General features: G+C 39.7%; 1 protein-coding gene across 1 annotated transcript in view; it reads left to right on the forward strand.

Annotated features, from left to right (window-relative positions):
- The window catches only part of TRMT11 (tRNA methyltransferase 11 homolog), a 31,604-nt gene that overhangs the window by 2,508 nt on the left and 9,887 nt on the right, over positions 1-19,209 (forward strand). The window contains exons 2-9 of the mRNA XM_070733460.1: positions 484-549; positions 3,700-3,773; positions 8,174-8,255; positions 8,801-8,893; positions 11,767-11,901; positions 12,794-12,950; positions 17,133-17,213; positions 19,021-19,185. Of these exons, the coding sequence (XP_070589561.1) occupies positions 484-549; positions 3,700-3,773; positions 8,174-8,255; positions 8,801-8,893; positions 11,767-11,901; positions 12,794-12,950; positions 17,133-17,213; positions 19,021-19,185 (853 nt within the window). The remainder of the gene's footprint in view (positions 1-483; positions 550-3,699; positions 3,774-8,173; positions 8,256-8,800; positions 8,894-11,766; positions 11,902-12,793; positions 12,951-17,132; positions 17,214-19,020; positions 19,186-19,209) is intronic.

Consider the following 19,209-nt stretch of genomic DNA (forward strand, 5'->3'; position numbering starts at 1 on the left):
CTTACTTACTTACTAACTAATTAATTAATTAGATTTGTATGTCGCCCCTCTCCGTAGACTCAGGGCGGCTCACAACACAATAAAACAGTTCATGACAAATCTAATAATTTACAATTTAAAATATTTAAAAAACCCCATTATTAAGCAGACATACATACAAGCATACCATTCCAGGCTTGGAAAGGTTCCTGCAATTTTCTGGGCAAGATTTCAGACTTCCCATTTCTACCTTCCTAGGCAAGGGAGAAAGTGACTGGCACAAAGGCACCCCGTTGATTTTGTGCCTAAGGTGGGTCTAAAACTCACGATCTCCTAATTTCTAGTGGTACCTTCATTGTTACACCAAACTGGCTCTCCTGACTTCTTAAAGAAGTCAGCCATAAGTTGTATTTTTTACAGGATAAAGAATACTATTAAAATATTTTAGGGTGTTTATTAAAATGTTATTTTAAAAATGATTTATTGTATCTTACTTTCTTCTAGGAAATAAAGTCTTTGCTTTCCCTCTGTGATGGAAGGTTCAGCAGTTCACAAGAACTAAGATTAAAGGTAAGAATGGATCGAAGATGAAATGTATTTTTCATGAGATTGTTTTGTGAAATGAATATTTTATTTTGCAGATCAAGCATTTATTTCAAAAAGCTTCATTTTGTTAAGTTGTCTAGAAAAATAATAAAGCAGTCTTAAAAAAAAAAAGTCTTATAAATAGAACATTCTATAGATATTTATAGTTATTCTTACCTCCTTGCATCCAGATTCAGCAGCTGATCAGCACAAGAAAATAAAATTTTACCTCTGCCTCTTGCCTCTTTGCAGCTAAAGTTGTACTTTAGTTTCACTTTCATTTTGGCAGGTGAGTTGAGACTCAGGAAGCTGATAATGAGCTGCTTGGCTTAACAGGCTCTGTTCTATTTGCTGCAAGGAGGTAAATTGCTGGGAGGCAGAAGCCAAAGGGTTGGGGTGGCTGGTGGGTGGGGCTACATTTGATGTATAAGACGCACCCCTTTTTTCACCCTCTTTTGGGTCTTATACTTCAAAAATACGGTACATCACTTTTTTCAGTGCTATTGCAGCTTTGAACTATCACTAAACAAATGTTTGTAAGTTGATAACTACCTGTACTTCAACTCCTGCAACATACCTGTTCCTCTGTACCTCTTCCCAGGATTTTTTGGGGTTTAATTTCAAATCTCGTCCAAATTTTGGGTCACATTAAAATATTGCATGTGTCAGTTTCCAGATCACTGTTGACTAAAATAAGTGAGCAAAGCAAGCAAGGAAAAAAAAAGAGCATTTTGTTTCCAATGTGCACTGGAAATATATTTTTCTACATTTCATCTTCATTTCATCACATTTTTAAACATGTGTTCAACTACCCGCCCTTCCCTCTACGTTTCCTAATTTGTATCATGGCAACTGCCACCAATATATCTTGCTGGAGATTTAAATAGCATTTTCCAACAAAGCATCGTACATCATCTGCTCTTCTTTGGTAATCAATTGACTTTTCCCTAAGGAAAGCTGAAGATACACTCCAGAGCTTTGCTGTCCTTAGTAACAGCAGTTTAGGCCTGATGCGACAGAGTTGCTAATTAAAGGAAGAGCACCAAATAAGTATTGTGAACAGCAAGATTGAAACTCTCCAATGGCAGAGATCATGAACAGTACAATCTGTCCCCCTCTCCATAAATGGAAGGTACAGTTGAACATGTAGCATCATCTGCTTTATATTTTTCTCTTCTCATGTTCAATTGCATCTGCCCCTTCCGAATCAATGGAGGAGGGTGGCAATGTGGAAACATGAATAAAAACATAAGAGGAGGAGTTAAGTAGTTGTCGTAAGTGTAATCATTAGGAGGAGAGAAGGGTAAGATACTTAGGCTTGCACATAGTTGCAAATTTTGGTTATACATTCATTCACGTTCAATATGCTTTTTGATTCTAAAAACAACCAATGTGTGATAGTTCGTGTCCTGCACAAATAGTTATGGACTCAGAGGACGCAGAGATTGTGGAGGGATGAGGCAGGCGTCCTGTATTCCTGCCATCTGAGAGTGACAGTGAAATTGATGAGGGGTCAGGGTCAGAACAACCAAGGCCTTCTGCACTTCCTGGCATTAGTTAGTCAGCACTTCCTGCTAGGAATGATTTAGCATTTTCTGTGCTGAGTGACTTAGAGGAAGAGGAGGAGCTTCCTCTAGATGCCAGAGTTCGGAGGGCATCTAGGAGACACGAATGGAGGAGATTGACCCATGAGTAGTATTTCTGGCTATGGGTAATGCCCTCACACTATTTAAGGATGAGGCGTGCTCCACCTTGTTGCAGAAAACAACATCATTCATTTCAGAATCATCTCACCTTGACTCTTGAATTAAGTTTGCATTTTAAAAGAGCACATTCTTAGCTTTGCTAATGAGCTTCAGTGTTCCAGTTACTTTGTGAGAACTACACCTTGGAACTCTTGCTGCAGCTAGTAATTATTACCTAATAATAATTATTAGCTTGTTATAATTATTTATCTTCGCTCTGGGATTTTGGCCAACTGATAAAGACTTTGCTAGATTTGCTTCTCTCTTTGAAAAGCCTCTTAAAAGACTCTTTCAATACTGGGACTTCTGTAAATATAAATCCTTTTATTTGTTAGGCAATTTATGTGCATTTTATTATTGGGGTTCAGCACTAAGACAGAACACAATGCCACACAGCAAATGGAATGGAATGGATGGTTGAACCATCACACTTTCATAATGAGAGTAGAAAGAAGTTTAATTTTTCATTCTTGGGAATATTATTTTTTGGGGTTGATATTTGCTGGCCACTGGATTAACTGAATGGAAATACAGGTTTTAAAAATAAAAGCGGTGATGTTATTCACAGCTGAGTATCTTTGTTGGTGCAAGCTGAAAATTAACATTAAAAATCAGCTTCTGTACTCAAAACAGGAAAGATAAATGGTAACCACATATTTTCATAAAAAATTATTAATAATAATTTATTAGATTTGTATGCCGCCCCTCTCCGAAGACTCAGGCAGGCTCACAACAATAATAAAACAGTGTGACAATGTAAACAAATCTAATATTAAAAAAAGCGTCTAAAACCACATCATTTAAAAAACCATCATTTTGATGGAAACATTTTTTCATGCCCTACGTAAGATGTGAAAATGGGGAATATACTGCAGAGTAGATTATCTAGCTTTAATAAATCTTTAAATTACCTGTCTCATATAAACTGTGCCTATCTTATCCAAGGCACAAAAAATTTCTTGCTGAAAATCCCATATAGTTTATCCCCATCTCCCCACCACCACTGCCTACCTCCCCACCGCCATAGATTACCCCCACTCTCCCACGCCTATAGAAGCTCATTAAAACTTGGTTGCTTCGGAAAACCTTTGGGACCTGAATACTCCAGAGTGCCTTCTGTCAGGTTGCTATATTAATTATAACGCTTGCCTACTATAATTATATGTTATATTTCCATTATTACAGTATTGCACTGGCTGTGGCTGCTCCTTCGCAATATCACTTATTGTAGTTTTGATGGAAACATTTTTATAAATGCTCCATAAAACACATATGAAAAAAAGAAAGAAAATAAAGTAATGGAAAGAAAAGGTTGTAGTTGCCTAAATAGTGATGTTGATTTGCAATGTTGTTTCCTGTAATAACTGCTGGGTTTTTTCCCTGACTTCAGAGCCCGTTTTGGATTCTTGACTTGCCTTCTGAAGAGGTAGCTGGAAAACTAATGAAGCGAACAGTATGTGCAAAGTAAGGACTGATGTTGTTAAAAAAATAACAATAAGAGAAGGAGAATGTCCCTGCTTCCCTTTTGCATTAATTCAATTCAATTCAATTTATTAGATTTGTATGCCTCCCTTCTGCAAAAACTCGGGGCGGCTCACAGAATAAGTATAAAACAAAGCATATGGAACAAAACTAATATATTTTAAAAAGTACAAATAAAATCCCTATATAACACTCAGTCAGACAATCCAATCGAATGACACCATACATCACATTTATTGCGAGTCTACAGAGAGGGGCGGCATACAAATCTGATAAATAAATAAATAAAATAAATATTGGTCAGAGGGGCAAGGTCTAATTGTCCCAAGCCTGGCAACATAGATGAGTCTTAAGACTCTTGCTGAAGGCGAGGAGGGTGAGGGCAGTATGAATCTCTGGGGGGAGCTGATTCTAGAGGGCTGGAGCCCCTACAGAGAAGGCTCTTCCCCTAGGCCCCACCAAATGACATTGTCTGGGATATATGAGGTTCCCTTTTTCTCCAGCACAGGTAGAAATCTCCCTCCCTCTTTCCCTACCATTGCCAATAAAACTTTGACTAGTTTATGAATTGTAGTGTTGGTGTGTCCTGTCTTAGTTGGCCTCTCTAGGATGCATTTACTTACTTACTTACTTACTTACTTACTTACTTACTTACTTACTTACTTACTTTCCTAAGCCACCCTTCTTCAGTGGACTCAGGGCAGCGTACAAGATAAAAACGATTACAAAATTTAAAAGCTGTTAACATTAAAAAAAACTATTCAACCAAAATTCATCTGATACAGCAAACATACTAAGAGCCGGAGCAGAGTTTTCATGCTCAACAGCCCCAGGCCTGCCTGTAAAGGCGTGTTTTTAAAGCCTTTCGAAAGACCAGGAGGGTGGGGGCAGTGCAAATCTCGTGGGAGTTGATTCCAGAGGACCAGAACCACCACAGAGAAGGCCCTTCCCTCAGTCCCTCCAATCGGCACGGCTTAACTGACGGGACCTGGAAAAGGCCGCTGGGGTACATGAGGCAGGAGATGGTCCCGTAAGTACTCTGGTCCTAAAGCCATGGAGGGCTTTAAATTTACATGTGTGTCAAAAAAGAGAGAAAATATTTATTTCTAGGCATGAAATTAAGCGATTTCAGGTTTGTTTTCTGATGGTGTGACACAAGGAATTTTTGTCTTGCGTTCTTTATTTGTGTCCCTTTGAATAAGTACCATTAAAATGACTTGAAGTTGTATAGAAGCAATATTGGAAATTTTATTCATCTCTGCTGCAAAGCCACTGGAAGTAAATACATGATCCTTATTTTGTAGACTTTTGAGAGATTGAGTCTCCGGATGTATACTAAATTTGCTGCTGGTCATTTGGGAGTTGTAACATCAGAATCAGATGTAACCTGCATGAGATACTCTTTAGCCTGTACAGAGAGCTGTCAAAAGGGATTGAATCTTGGCACACTTACTTTTCAACATCTCTATTAACCCCATAGCTAGGACTTCAGATGCAATGCCACAATGTCTACCTTGTTTAATGGAGCAAACAATCACAATCCTTTTGTATGGCGGAGATGCAGTGTTTTTCTCCTATCCAAATTGGACTTAGGACAAGGCTGTCCTAAAGTACTCTTGGAACTAGGCTGTCCTTAGTACCTAAGTACACTTGCAAGGTGGATGCTAGCTGTTGCTCTTAAGCTTTGCTCCCTCTTTTTCCACTATATTCTACTGTCTCTTGGTTACCAGCAAATCAGATTAGTTCCACATCAGCAGCAAATCCTTATCAACAAGAATTAGGCTTACAAACCAATAAAAATATTATAGTAGGAGGCCCTGCTGTTTCCTTTCTCTTCCTGACTTCCCTAATGTAGGATGACATTTAAAAAATAAAATTCATTGTGGTCATATTGTCAGTATAATCAGATTGACTTATAAATATTCCCTGGAAATATGTCTTTGCCCTTGTGAATCAAGAATGATAGAAAATAATGGCCATTTCTTATGCTTTATTGTACTATAGATTTTTTGACACATCAAGTGCATTACATCTTTTCTGTTGCATTTTTCTAATACATCAGAGGAATTTTATGACCGCTGTTCATGAAAGACAATGCTGATGTATATAACATAATAATCTTTGGAGTCTATCTTGAGGTAACACCTAGTCCATCATTATGGCCAGGAGTGGGTTCTACTTACCTTCGCCACCTGTTTGCATTGCAATGTTTCATGCGATCGCTATGCTTGCGTGCATGCTTGCGTCCCCTCATACAATTTTGCTTTTGCACATACTCAGTAACTAGAATCAGCCTGAAACATAGCTGAGAAGCTGATCAACTGGAAGAGCCCTTTTTCCAGCAGCAGCAGAGGGGAAAACCCCAAATAGTAAAAAATTCAGAAAAAAAAAGCCAAAAAAGGATGGTGACACAAACAGACCAGCACCGACCGAACTGTAATGAATCTGTAATGCCATCATGACATCACCAGCCACCATGACATCACCATGATGACATCATCACCACTACCGTTTTGGGTTATCAGATTTGAATTGGGAGGAACTCACCCTTGATTATGGTCATCTTTTATATTGTCAGTTGATCTCAACTTTAATTTTATTTTGCCCATATTATCACAGTTTTAAGCAATGAGTGTCTATATGTGAATATAATGTATATTTGTGTATGAATCCGTATATATATTTGTAATCCCAGCATGAATCCCAGCGACCGGTTAGGTCCCACAGAGTTGGCCTTCTCTGGGTCCTGTCGACTAAACAATTTGTCGGGACCCAGGAGAAGAGCCTTCTCTGTGGTGGCCCCGACCCTCTGGAACCAGCCCCCCCCCAGAGATCAGAACTGCCCCCACCCTCCTTGCCTTTCGTAAAGTTCTTAAGACCCATCTCTGCCGTCAGGCATGGGGGAACTGAGACATCTCCCCCGGGCCTATACAGTTTATACATGGTATGTTTGTGTGTATGTTTGCTTTTAATAATGGGGTTTTTAGTGTTTTTTAAATTATTAGATTTGTTCTTACATTGTCTTTGTTATTGTTGTGAGCTGTCCCGAGTCTACGGAAAGGGGCGGCATACAAATCTAAATAATAATAATAATAATAATAATAATAATAATAATAATAATTCTCTGCGGTTCCTTCTTTCCTCATGATTCATCAGGAAAGCTGAAACCGGAGGAGTCCCGGCAGACGGGGTGAGCTCTTTCATCCTCGCACTGGAGCAGACCCCGACCTCCATGACCGGTCACAGATAGCGGGCGGGCTGGATGTGGCCCACAGGTCGCCCCTTGCCCATGTCTGATCTAAGTAGCCACCAGCTTCTCCTGAATTCCATCGATCCTTAACCACCACCAAAACAGTGCTAACTGTTAGTTAAGTAGATTCCTGTGCATAGGCATGACTAATAATAAATAAGTGTAATTGGAACATCACATATGATCTTGGTCTTTTGTGCCTGACACACAAGTATGAGTTTCTCCCAGTTCAGACCAGATTACCTGAATCATTTAGTGATCCACTGGTGATGTGACGATGGGGTCACGAATCCGGTTGGGGCTGTGGTGGTCTGGACACCGCCATCTTTTTTGGGGGGGGGGAATTTTTGCTGAATTTCTCTGTGTTTGGAGGGCTTTTCCTCTTGCTGCTTGAAAATAAGCCCGCCCACCCCTGGGTTAATACTAACCTTTATTTCTTCGCCCTGATCAGCTCGTCAGTTGTGGCGCAGCAGGTGGAGTGCTGTATTGCGGGCCACTAAAGCTGACTAGATCTGCAGGTCAGTGGTTCAAATCTCACCACCGGCTCAAGGTTGACTCAGCCTTCCATCCTTCCGACGTGGGTAAAATGAGGACCCGGATTGTGGGGGCAATAGGCTGGCTCTGTTAAAAAGTGCTATTGCTAACATGTTATAAACCGCCCTGAGTCTAAGGAGAAGGGTGGCATAAAAAAATTGAATGAATGAATGAATGAAATAAATAAATAAATAAATAAATAAATAAATAAATAAATCCTAACTGAGCATGCACGGAAGTGAAATACGGCGATACATGGGTGAGCTGAGCGAGCAATATGAACCGGTGGCAAAGGTAAGTGGAACCCTGCTGACACATAGTTTTATAAACATACTACATGCGTTTGGCTATGAAGAAATATTATCTATATATCTTTTAAAGTAAATTTATAAATTTGCAATAACCACATTTGTAGAGAGAGTGGCGGCTTTCAATCAAACTAGGATAAAAATTCATTCATTCATTCATTCATTCATTCATTCATTCATTCATTCATTCATTCATTCATTCATTAGATTTGTATGCCGCCCCTCTTTGCAGACTCGGGGCGGCTATGTTCTTGAATTGTTCTTGAATACCTGTATTTATTTTCTTTTAGATCAATATTTGAGCTGTGGGGTCATGGGAAATCTATAGAAGAACTGCATTCTTCACTGAAGAATTATCCGGTAGAGAAAATGGTTAGTATAAAATTCTAAAATGTTTCATTAAATATGTGTTATGTACCCTATGGTGAACACATATTTAATGAAAAAGTGGCATGCGTGCCGGAGCCATCTCTCGGGCATGCCAACTGTCGCCCACGGCTCTTTTGGGCTCCAGCGCGCACATACACGCTGGTCAGCTGGTGTTTGTGCTTGTGGGAGTACCAGAAACTGGAAGAACAGCTTCCTGGTGTGCATGCATATGGCTAGAACTGAGCTTCTGTTTTCTAGCATGCGCATGCACACTGGCCAGCTGCATGCGCACCAGAAACTGGAAGACCAGATGACCGGCGTGCATACACATGCCAGAAACCGGAGGCTCAGCTTCCTGGTGTGTGTATGTGTGCTGGGGAATTGCTGTTCCGGTTTCCGGCACTCCCACGTGTGTGAACTGGGGAGCTGCTCTTCCTTTTTTCGGTGCTTCCCTATGTGTGAGCGCACTCCCTTTTCAGCACTAGGTGCCAAAAAGGTCCTCCAACACTGCCCTGTATCATAATCAAAACTGTTTTGCTTTATTTTAGGCGCCGTATTTACAGTCCAACCTCACTTACAAAATAATAGTCCACGCTTTCAACAAAACGTTAACACAAGAAGAGAAGATTGAAAGAATAGATGTAAGTAATAGTTTAGTCCTTCTATTGCTTAAATATCTGTTATTTTATAATATTGCAGAGGGAAACATGACACAAGTATATACATTGCAGCATTTATGACATTGCTTTGGAGAGCTAACATTCTTTTGTTGTAAACATAAATCACAATTGCCTCTGTCCTGTCTTGTAATACCTGGCACATAGCTGAGTTGTCTTTGTTCATTCATTCAGTGGGGTCACATTGCAAAGCCTTCATGTGCTTAAGAATTCATTTCATGCCTCCACGTGTATTCTGAGGGCCTCATGATACAGTCACATTTCTCTCTCTCGTGAATGAACTATGAAAGGCAAATTTACTTGTACCTAGAATTTAAGACTTTAATAATTAAATTATATAACTAATTAATTAAAAATTAAATTCATAAAAATTAATTTATTTAGCTTTATTGGGTTTTGTTTCTTAATTTTATAAATTGTATAAAATAAAATGTGTTTAGATTTGTTTTGCTGTTGTGTTGTACAAATATGCTAAATAAATACCATCATAAGTTGTAACCTAGACTCCTCGACATCACTGCCCTCTGTTGGTTTCCTATTAAAATATAATTAGCTTTAAAGTCTTCCTAGCCCGAGGCTCAGTATTCTTCAAGTAGAGTCAAAGTCTTCCACTTGTTGTTTTTTCAAGTCAGTAATAAGATCATTGTTTACTTTCTGCCTTGTCTTTTTTCAGACTGTGTCATATTATATCATAAGACACACCAGCAATGAATGATCTTTGGGTCTCAGGCAATGGCCCAGCTCTCCATTGCCCAGCTCTCCAAAGCACTCTGTCGTTGCTTTGCTAAAATTTGGTGATAATATGACCAAATTTCTGTGGCAAGATCTGATATGTTTTTCTTTAAGGATCGGCATGATACTTTTGGTGATCCCAAATCACTATTTATGGGGAGGAGGGATTTGGTGGATTTGCTTCTTAGATGTTTCCTGTTTCCATTAACACTCTGAAACATAATATAAAACAAAAGAAGGACTAAGTAATTTAATCCCCTACATTCTGGAGAGATCGCTAGATGTCCTCTTACAACTTTTGGGAAGCGTGCAGTGCACTGCTTTAGCCTCCCACCTTGTAGATTTATGAAATAATCTCTTTATAAAGCCTGTCAACATTCTTCATTTCTTCTCACTTCAGATAGAATAAAAATAGCCTTAATATTTGGTTGTGCAATTGTATTAGATATGATATATTCAAGGTGGCAACTACAGCCATCCACCGTCTTTAAATTTTGCAACTCCCATCCCTCCAACACACTCAGAGATTCAGTTTTGCTTAAGGAAGTAATTGTATAGAAATAGTAAGATGTGTAGGAATAATAACGTATTGCGTTTCAAAATGGAAAAAATAAATGTTCAAGTAGCTAGCCAGAAATTACAAGCCAGCAGATGTGACTCTACTTACTTTCGAGGTGTGTATGAACAGTTAGTTTTGTATGTTTTGCAACTCCAACCTAGAAAATCCTGAACGTTGGGAGAAGAAGGGAAAGGATTCGAATTTGGCATGCTGCATACGTTTGCTTGGCAAAATCACTGGATGGACCTCCTATCGGGGTGAAATTCAGAAAGTTTTGTCCGGTTCTGGAGAACCGATAAATTTTGAGTAGTTCGGAGAAACCAGCAAATACCACCTCTGGCTGGCCCCAGAGTGGGGAGGGAATGCCAAGCCCCCCAAGCCACACCCACGGAACTGGCAGTGAAATTTTTTGAATTTCACCCTTGCCTCCTATTGAGAATCATGGCTCATGTTCCATGTCTAATGGTGAATCCTGGACATGAATACAGGAAATGAGTACAAGTAAATGGGGACAGTAAGACAGGGACGATAGGCAAGCTTGTGTGCTTATTCATGCCCATTACAGACCTTTTGGGAATGGGATGAGGTTGATGAGTTTAAAATTAAAGTTGTGAGAGTTGGAGGATATTACAACAGTGCATTCCAGGCATTGACCACTGTTGCTGAAGTCATATTTTCTGTAACAGATTGGAGTGGTTTACCTTAAGTGTGTGTCTATTATTTGCCCGTGTATTATGTATGGCGGTTGAAGCTGAAGTAGTTGTATTAACAACTACTAATTAATAATACACTATTAATGATAATTAATAATACGCCTAATTAAATTAAGCGTATTAACCCTCTACAGTTTTGTTTTTAAAAAACACATAGAGCTCAAGGCTAAATTGACTATATGCTCGATGAAAAACACAGAAACATAGAAGATTGACGGCAGAAAAAGGCCTCAAGATCCATCTAGTCTGCCCTTATACTATTTCTTGTATTTTCTCTTAGGATGGATATATGTTTATCCTAGGCATGTTTAAATTCAGTTACTGTGGATTTACCAACCATGTCTGCTGGAAGTTTATTCCAAGCATCTACTAGTCAGTCAAATAATATTTTGTCACGTTGCTTCTAATCTTTACCCCAACTAACCTCAGGTTGTGCCCCCTTGTTCTTGTGTTCACTTTCCTATTAAAAATACTTCTCTCCTGAACCTTATTTAGCCATATTTAAATATTTTTTAAAAATCAAACTTTTTAAAAATGTATCTTCCATCAAGAATACATAATACAACTGATGTATTTAGGTTTAAATAGAGCAATGGTGCTATATTTTTTTTTAAAAAAATTATCTTTCTTCATTAACTTTAAAAAAATAATCTTCTGGTTTAAAAATAGTACATAGTTAATGTTTTGCCTTCAATTATCTGTGGTATACCTATTGTAAAAGTAAGGAGAATATTGCATATAAGGATAAACAATATCACACATATAGTATTATTGATTAATGCATTGTTTCCAATTCTTCCCTCCTTCTCTCCCAATCCCCTCACACCTTGTAGTCTTTGCAGTTTTTACCATTTAAAGGACATGTAGATTTAAATAAACCAGATCATACATTTTGGTTTCTAGAAGATTATGGAATTTATCTAGGCAAGAGTACAGAACAGCCTATTAGCTTGTACTTTGGAAGATGGGTGAGTAATGTACTACATTAATAATGAAATTATCACTTTTTAAAACAACAAAACAGCCATGGCAGATTGGCAGATTGTAATATGAAAGAAGTAAATGTTGAAGAGTATGACTTTATGGATGAAATAAAAGGAAATAGATGAATTATGTGCCTCAGAATTGTTAAAGCTGTCAGATCTGCCTCAGTTCAGAACCCAAGAAAGAACCTCCCCTGACACCATTGAAGAGGTACTTTTACCGAGTTTTGAAATGATAGCAGTGAAAGAAAAGATCTGAGCCAAAAGTCGTGAAAGTTACTTATTGAACGTTTCTCCAAATCCCCCCCTCCCCAGAGACCCAGACTGAATGTCCAATCTACATTCCACATTGTGCAGTTTAGGGGCACATCTTCAGGTGTTTTAGTCCATCTGGATTTCTAAGATGGTTGGCCTTGACTGGGTGTAAACAATTCCATTCAGCAGCACAATAATTTTGGAGAGCAAACCTCCCTTTTAGTTTACATGGGTCTTCATCACACCAGCACAGTTTCCAAACTCCAATGCCACCCACCACCACCGCTGCCACCATTACTATGGCAGCTGATAGCAAGCAAGCATCAAAGGGAAACCCCATGCTAGAGATCGGGCTGACAAAAGCTTAGATAAGTGCCCTCTTTTATAATTTTCAAGTTAGTATTGAACTCGATTGTTTTGAAAAGTAAAATAATATTCTGGATGGGAAAGCATATTAAAAATGCTGTTTTTAATGTGTTCAACATGGTAATTGGATAAAAACTGCACACTTGTGTTTTTAAAAATCATTTTGTGTTTTCCTATGTTTTAGACGTTCTTGGTAACCAAAATAAACCTTTCTTGTTCTTTTTCTCTCATTATGTTCCCAAACATTATTACACAGATTGCTAATGGACAAAGGGACCTTATTGAATCCTACAGTGTTAAAAAAAGACATTTTATAGGGAACACGAGCATGCATTCCGGCTTGGCTTTTATCATGGCAAACCATGCAAAAGTAAAACCGAACAATATTGTGTTCGATCCTTTTGTGGGAACAGGTATCACCTCCTCTATTTCCTCTCTTCCAAACTTTATCAAGGAAAAAAAATACATGAACTGTTTTATATTTATAATTTCTTTTTTCTTTTTAATTTCACTAAACTTATCTGACTATCTCCCAAGATTTTCGATAGAAGAATTTGCTTTGGGAAATAGGCAGTTTCTACAGACCTTTGGCATTCTAGGTGTTGCTAAACAATTCCCCAGTAGCTCCAGCTAGTATGGAAGTGCTGAAGCATATTGTGTGCTATGTTCTTTCTAATTTTTTTCGGGGTGGGCGGAAAAGTATAGTGTCTGAGCAGCAGTCCCCTTGGGACTGGGCGGCATAGAAGTATAAATAAATAAATATATAAGAAAAAATCCCTTCTTTTTTTAAAAAATAAATTAATAATAAAACAAAACCAAAATCTATTATTATTAATAAAAACAGGTGAGGGCTGGGTTTTTTTCCTCTGTCATTATTTAACTGCTTTTACCATGTGCTTTAAATCAAGAGTCACTTCTCTGTTTCTCTCTTTCCTGTCATTCTCTGTCTCAATTCTCTCTCTCTTGTTCTCTTTCTCTCTCTCTCTCTTTCTTGCTTTCTCTCTCTCTCACTCTTTTTCTTGTTTTCTTTCTCTCATTCTTTCTCTCTTGTTTTCTCTCTCTCTTGCTTTCTCTCTCTCTCTCACACTCTTTCTTTTTCTCTCTCCTGCTATCTCTCTTTCCGTCTCTCCTCCCTCTTTCTCTCTCTCTCTCACTTTCTTTCTATCTCGCTATGTCTGTTGCTCTCTTTCTCTCTCTCTCTCTCTTGTTCTCTCTTTCTCTCTCTTCCTTTCTTCTCTGCGGAGGCCAACAAAGGTTTTTATTTTGAATGGCAGGGGGATGGGGAGTGTGCGTGCACGCACCCCCGACATTCCAAATCACCTTTGCCTGCCTCCACTGAGAGAAGAACACCCGCCACGCCTCTCGGTGAAGGGACTGTGAGAGGGGTGGGGCGGGCGTTCTCGAAGCAGCTAGCAGCCAGATCAGGAGGATAAGAAGCCGCAGCCACCAGCGCCGCTGCAGCCACCACTGCGGGAGGAGCCATGCCCCAAGGCGGGAAGCGGAGGAGGAGAAAGGGATGGAACGGGCGGGTGGGCAGGGGGCAGCGGCGAGAAGCCAGGGGCGCGAGGGGGCCGGAGGTGCTGCGGGGGCAGCCACAGCTCTTTGCGCGGCCTTGGAAAAGGGTGCATGGGGGGATGTGCAGGGAGGGGTGTTTTGGGATGTGCGGGCGCGCACCTTAGAGCAGTGATTTTCAACCTTTTTTGAGCCGCGGCACATTTTTTACATTTACAAAATTCTGGGGCACACCACCAACCAAAATGACACAAATCTAATAAATAAATAAATAAATACATACATACATACATACATACATACATACATACATACATACATAACCCCCTCATATATACAATCCCATGTAACATCCCCTTATAAATACCTGTACAGTCAATCATCAATCATCCCTCCTGAAATTTATACCACTGTCTCATTTCTGGGTACTTCTCCTGTCTTTCCCCCTTTTCTCTCTCATGTTTCTCATTTCTCTCTCTTCCTCCCTTTTCCCCTCATTCCTTCTCTCCCTCCCTTTCTCTCTCTTTCCTTTCTCTCATTCCCTTTCTCTCTATCCTTTCTATCTCTCACTTGTTCTTTCTCTCCCTCCCTTTCTGTCTCTTTCCTTTCTCTCATTCCCTCTTTGTCTCCTGGGGCTGACTGCGCCTGCCCTCCACCCCCCACCGCGGAGGGAAAGCATTTGGCATCGGCACCGCCAACCCCCCCTCCACGAGCAGCAAAAGCCTCAGCGATGGAGCCGAAAGGCAAACGGCGCGATCCGTCACTTAGGCTTTTGCTGCTCCTGGAGCGGGGGGGAGGATTTTCTCCTCCCCCCCCGGCAGCCAAACGTCGCTGAGGCTTTGGGCATCAGCGCCTTCCCCTCCACGAGCAGCAAAAGCCTCAGCGACGGAGCCGAAAGGCAAACGGCGTGCCCCGTCGCTGAGGCTCTTGCTGCTCGTAGAGGGGTGGCGCTGATGCTCCCTCTCGCCGCCCCCATCTCCCCGCGACCGCCTGGGGCCGCTGCAGCCGGCACGCTTCCGCTCCCACCGCCAGTGCCCTCCCGCCGGGCCCAAAGGACACTTGCTGCCGACGCCAGGAAACTCCAGCTGGGCGGGGCGCTGCCGGTGCCTCCGAGCTCCCACTCGCAGCTGTCCCCCGGCTCCTGCCTGATGCCGCGGTTTCTGGCGCTCTCCTGCTGGGCCCCAAAGAAGGAAGGCAGGAAAAAGGAGGCACGAAGAATGAAGCTCTCCTTTTTCCCGCCTTCCTTCTTTGGGGCCCAGCAGGAGAGCGCCAGAAACCGCGGCAATGGGCAGGAACCGGGGGACAGCTGCGAGTGGGAGCTCGGAGGCACCGGCAGCGCCCTGTCCAGCTGGAGCTTCCCTAGGAGCTTGGCGGCACACCTGACTGTGTCTCGCTGGGAAACGCTGCCTTAGAGGTTACATTGATTGTGAGTGGGAGTTAACACTGAGATTGGGTACTTGGGCACAGGTTTCCCTTCCTGCTGGTAAACAAAGTTACACAGATGCAGTATATATTATCCAGATATAATTATGCAACATCCTCAGTAATCTAAATGTGACATTCCCTAGGCTCATGCCTTCTTGATAAAAACTCCAAAAACTTTAGCCCTGGTGTGTCATCATTATAACCATACCGGATAACTGCTTACAATTTGCAAACTACAAAAAACAAATCAGCTTAATTATTTTTATTTATTCAGCTTCTGTTGCAATTGATATCAGAAGCTGTAGCATCAGTCATATACCCTGGAAGTAATTCAAGAATACCTGCTTGATGATCAACTAAAATCTCAGCAGTGATTCATCCAGAAGGAAAAAAGAAACAAGGATAGTTTATACTTATGCCCTATTATGGTTCAGTCCAGAAATCCTATTCATTTGAACTGAAGAAAACTGGTTTATAGAATATTTTGGGAAGGTATGCAGATGTATAGGACTCAGGAGCTGGTGGGTTTATGCAGAAGGGATTTGGAGATGAGAAAGATAGGAAGAAATGCTAGCAAGTGAATTAAAGAATGACCCATTAAGGAGCAACTTGGAAAAGGGATTACAATTGCATAGTTCCGAGATTGAAGCAAATATGAAAAAGAAACTCAAGGTAATCCTGTTTTGATTTCGTATATTTTGTATAAGACAGGACAAAGAAAATACTTGGAGAAGCTTTCATAATTGATGTCAGCCCTTCAAGTTCAAGAAGCAAATTCTAGAAATATTCTAGAAATATTACTCTGTTGTTATAGGGTACAAATATTGATTCTTGAAAGCTACTTGCAAGTTTTCTTCTATCCATCTTGTACTAAATAAAATAAAGACAGGGTCGTTTTGAGTTTCTTTCTCATGTTTGTTTCAATTTCTTGACTATGTAATTACTACTCCAAGTTCCTCCTTTATAGCTCATCTTTCCTGCTTTTAATGGCTGTTTCAAACCTTCCCCAAGGTCATTTTTAAATTCCTTTATAGTCTATAATTTGATACTGCAACATTATTCTTTGTGCACTAAAGTGTATGAAAGAATTCCCTTCAGGATTCATATGATCAAGGAAGCTATTTGTGTGCCCTTTGTTCTGAACAAATTTAAGATTTTATATGAAGTTAAACATAGATCTTTTAAAAAATTGCTGTTCTCTATAAACAATGCTATTTCTTACCTGACTCCAAATATTCTTTCAGTTAGTTGGTTTTCTTGAATAAAACAGTAGAGGGCGCTTGTGTCACACATATGAGATGCACTTGGTATGGTATGAGGTAAACTGGTTCACAATGAGCTATGCGCTAAGTAGCAATAGACTAATTTTGCTATAAATACAATTTAAATATTAATATTTAAAACAATTTGCACTAGTGAGAAAAGGTGAGACTTCTGGCAGTAGAAATAAACATTCATGGCCTGAAGGTTGCTGAAAACAATTGTCAAAAATTATTTCTGTGTGAGGATGACAGTAGCCTATGCTACACAAACAAGGCAAAATATTCATGCATTCCAAGAATGTTGAGAATATTTTTATAAAGTCATGCTCCACCCTACTGTGGAATATTTTGTGAATTATAATAAGCACATTTTTGTTTCTTTTCTTTGGCTTGCAGGTGGACTTCTTATAGCTTCTGCCCACTTTGGAGCATATGTCTGTGGCACAGATATAGATTATAATATAGTGCATGGGTTGGGTATGTCCTTTTCATTATTTACTAGTGCAAATTAATTAATTATATAAGATAAGGTTGTCCCAAAACAGCTCCTGAACCCAGGAAATTTATCAGACAGTAGTAATTACATACAGCTTCACATGGTGTTCCTCATAGTGAGCTATAAGACAGTTTTAATGTCAAAATAAAATGCAATTGGATTTTACTCCTGATCGTTCAAGGAAGAGAATGCCTTTCTTCAGATTAATTTTTCAGTCATATGGAGATTTAAGTGGCTGTTTGCAAAATGGAATGATGGTTGACTAGAGGATGTAATCAACGTGTGTGTATAAAATCCTAGCCACAAATTGAGAGTCTTGGGTTGATTTCCTTATAATCTAATATAATTGATTTAGGTAGTCATCATTTGTTTTCTTTTCTAGTAATGACAGTGGGTTTTTTCTCACGAGACACAGTAAGAGCTGTATGTTGTCCAGAGTCGCTTGGTATCTATCTCATTAAAGAGAAGAGATGAATTCTAGTTTTGGGTGCTGTCCAGAAATCCTGCAAAGAGCAAATGGGAATCAACTTCCCTTTTTTATTTATTCAGATGTTTCAAGCCAACCTAAAGTATAATAATAGCTTTAAGGGCTCTGCTATTTTAAATGAAATATAGGTAGTGCTTGGCTTAACAAAGACAATTGGGACTAGAATTGACATTACTAAGCTATGTAGCCCTAAAGTGTGATGTTAAATGATCATGTTGCTTAACAAAATTAGTTCTGACAGTTCCAGTTGCTAGAGTTAACCAAGGACTATGTAAGTGGTTAAGCGAGGACTTGACTTCAATTTCCGATTTGGTGCCAGCCCCCCATTGACTTTGCTTAAGGGAAATCGGAAATTGCAATCACATGACTGCAAGCTCACTGCAACTTTGTATTTGCAAGCCAGGCACTGAGTGCCCAGATCACAGTAATTTGATTGTGTGTCCCTTGTGATGATTGGACCCCTAAGGGAGTCATCAGTCTCCCTTGTTCAGCACTGCTGTAAGTTTGAACAGTCACTGAAAGAACAGAAGTAACCTGAGCATTACTTGTAGGAAATGCTACCATGCAAGTTTTTGTTTTCTTTTAAAACTTACTGAACAGTTGTGACTATTTTTTATGAATTAGGTGGTATCATTATTGACATTTCCTAGTGATCAATTTAAGGCAGAGAGAAATAGTCTTCCCAAATGTTATTCAGTTGAATGGAATACAGTGTTCCCTTGATTTTCGTGGGTTCGAACTTCGCAAATAACCTATACCACGGTTTAAAAAAAATAAAAATAAAAAATAATAATAATAATATAATTTATTAGATTTGTATGCCGCCCCTCTCCGAAGACTTAAATATTAATTAAAAAATACTTCATGGTTTTTTCCTATACCACGGTTTTTCCCACCCGATGACGTCATATGTCATCGCCAAACTAATAAATTTTGCAAATAAATAACAAAAAAAAAAATTATTGTTAATAAATAATTATGTTTATAAATATCAGGATCACTAAGTGTCTTATTCAATGGTGAGTACCAGTAATAATGGTGAGTTAAGGGAATGGGAAATGGTAATTTAGGGGTTTAAAGTGTTAAGGGAAGGCTTGTGATACTGTCCATAGCCAAAAATGGTGTATTTACTTCCGCATCTCTACTTTGCGGAAATTCGACTTTCGCGGGCGTTCTCGGAACGCATCCCCCGCGAAAATCGAGGGAACACTGTATAAATGAATTGCTGACAAAAGAAACATTGGGGAATTATTTTAATCTCACCATGATTTTTTTTCACCCCCCTTTGTCATTGCTCTAAGGCAAAGCTAGTAGAAAGAATCAAAAGTGGAGAGGACCTGATGAAAATATCAGAGCCAACCTTCGGCAGTACGGTTTGGAGAAATACTACCTTGACATATTTGTTTCTGATGCATCAAAGCCCATATGGAGGAAAGGAGTGCAGTTTGATGCAATCATTACAGACCGTAAGTTAAGATGCAAAACCTGAC

Source organism: Erythrolamprus reginae, chromosome 1 (genome assembly GCF_031021105.1).
Source record: "Erythrolamprus reginae isolate rEryReg1 chromosome 1, rEryReg1.hap1, whole genome shotgun sequence".
In the NCBI taxonomy this organism is placed as follows: Eukaryota; Metazoa; Chordata; class Lepidosauria; order Squamata; family Dipsadidae; genus Erythrolamprus; species Erythrolamprus reginae.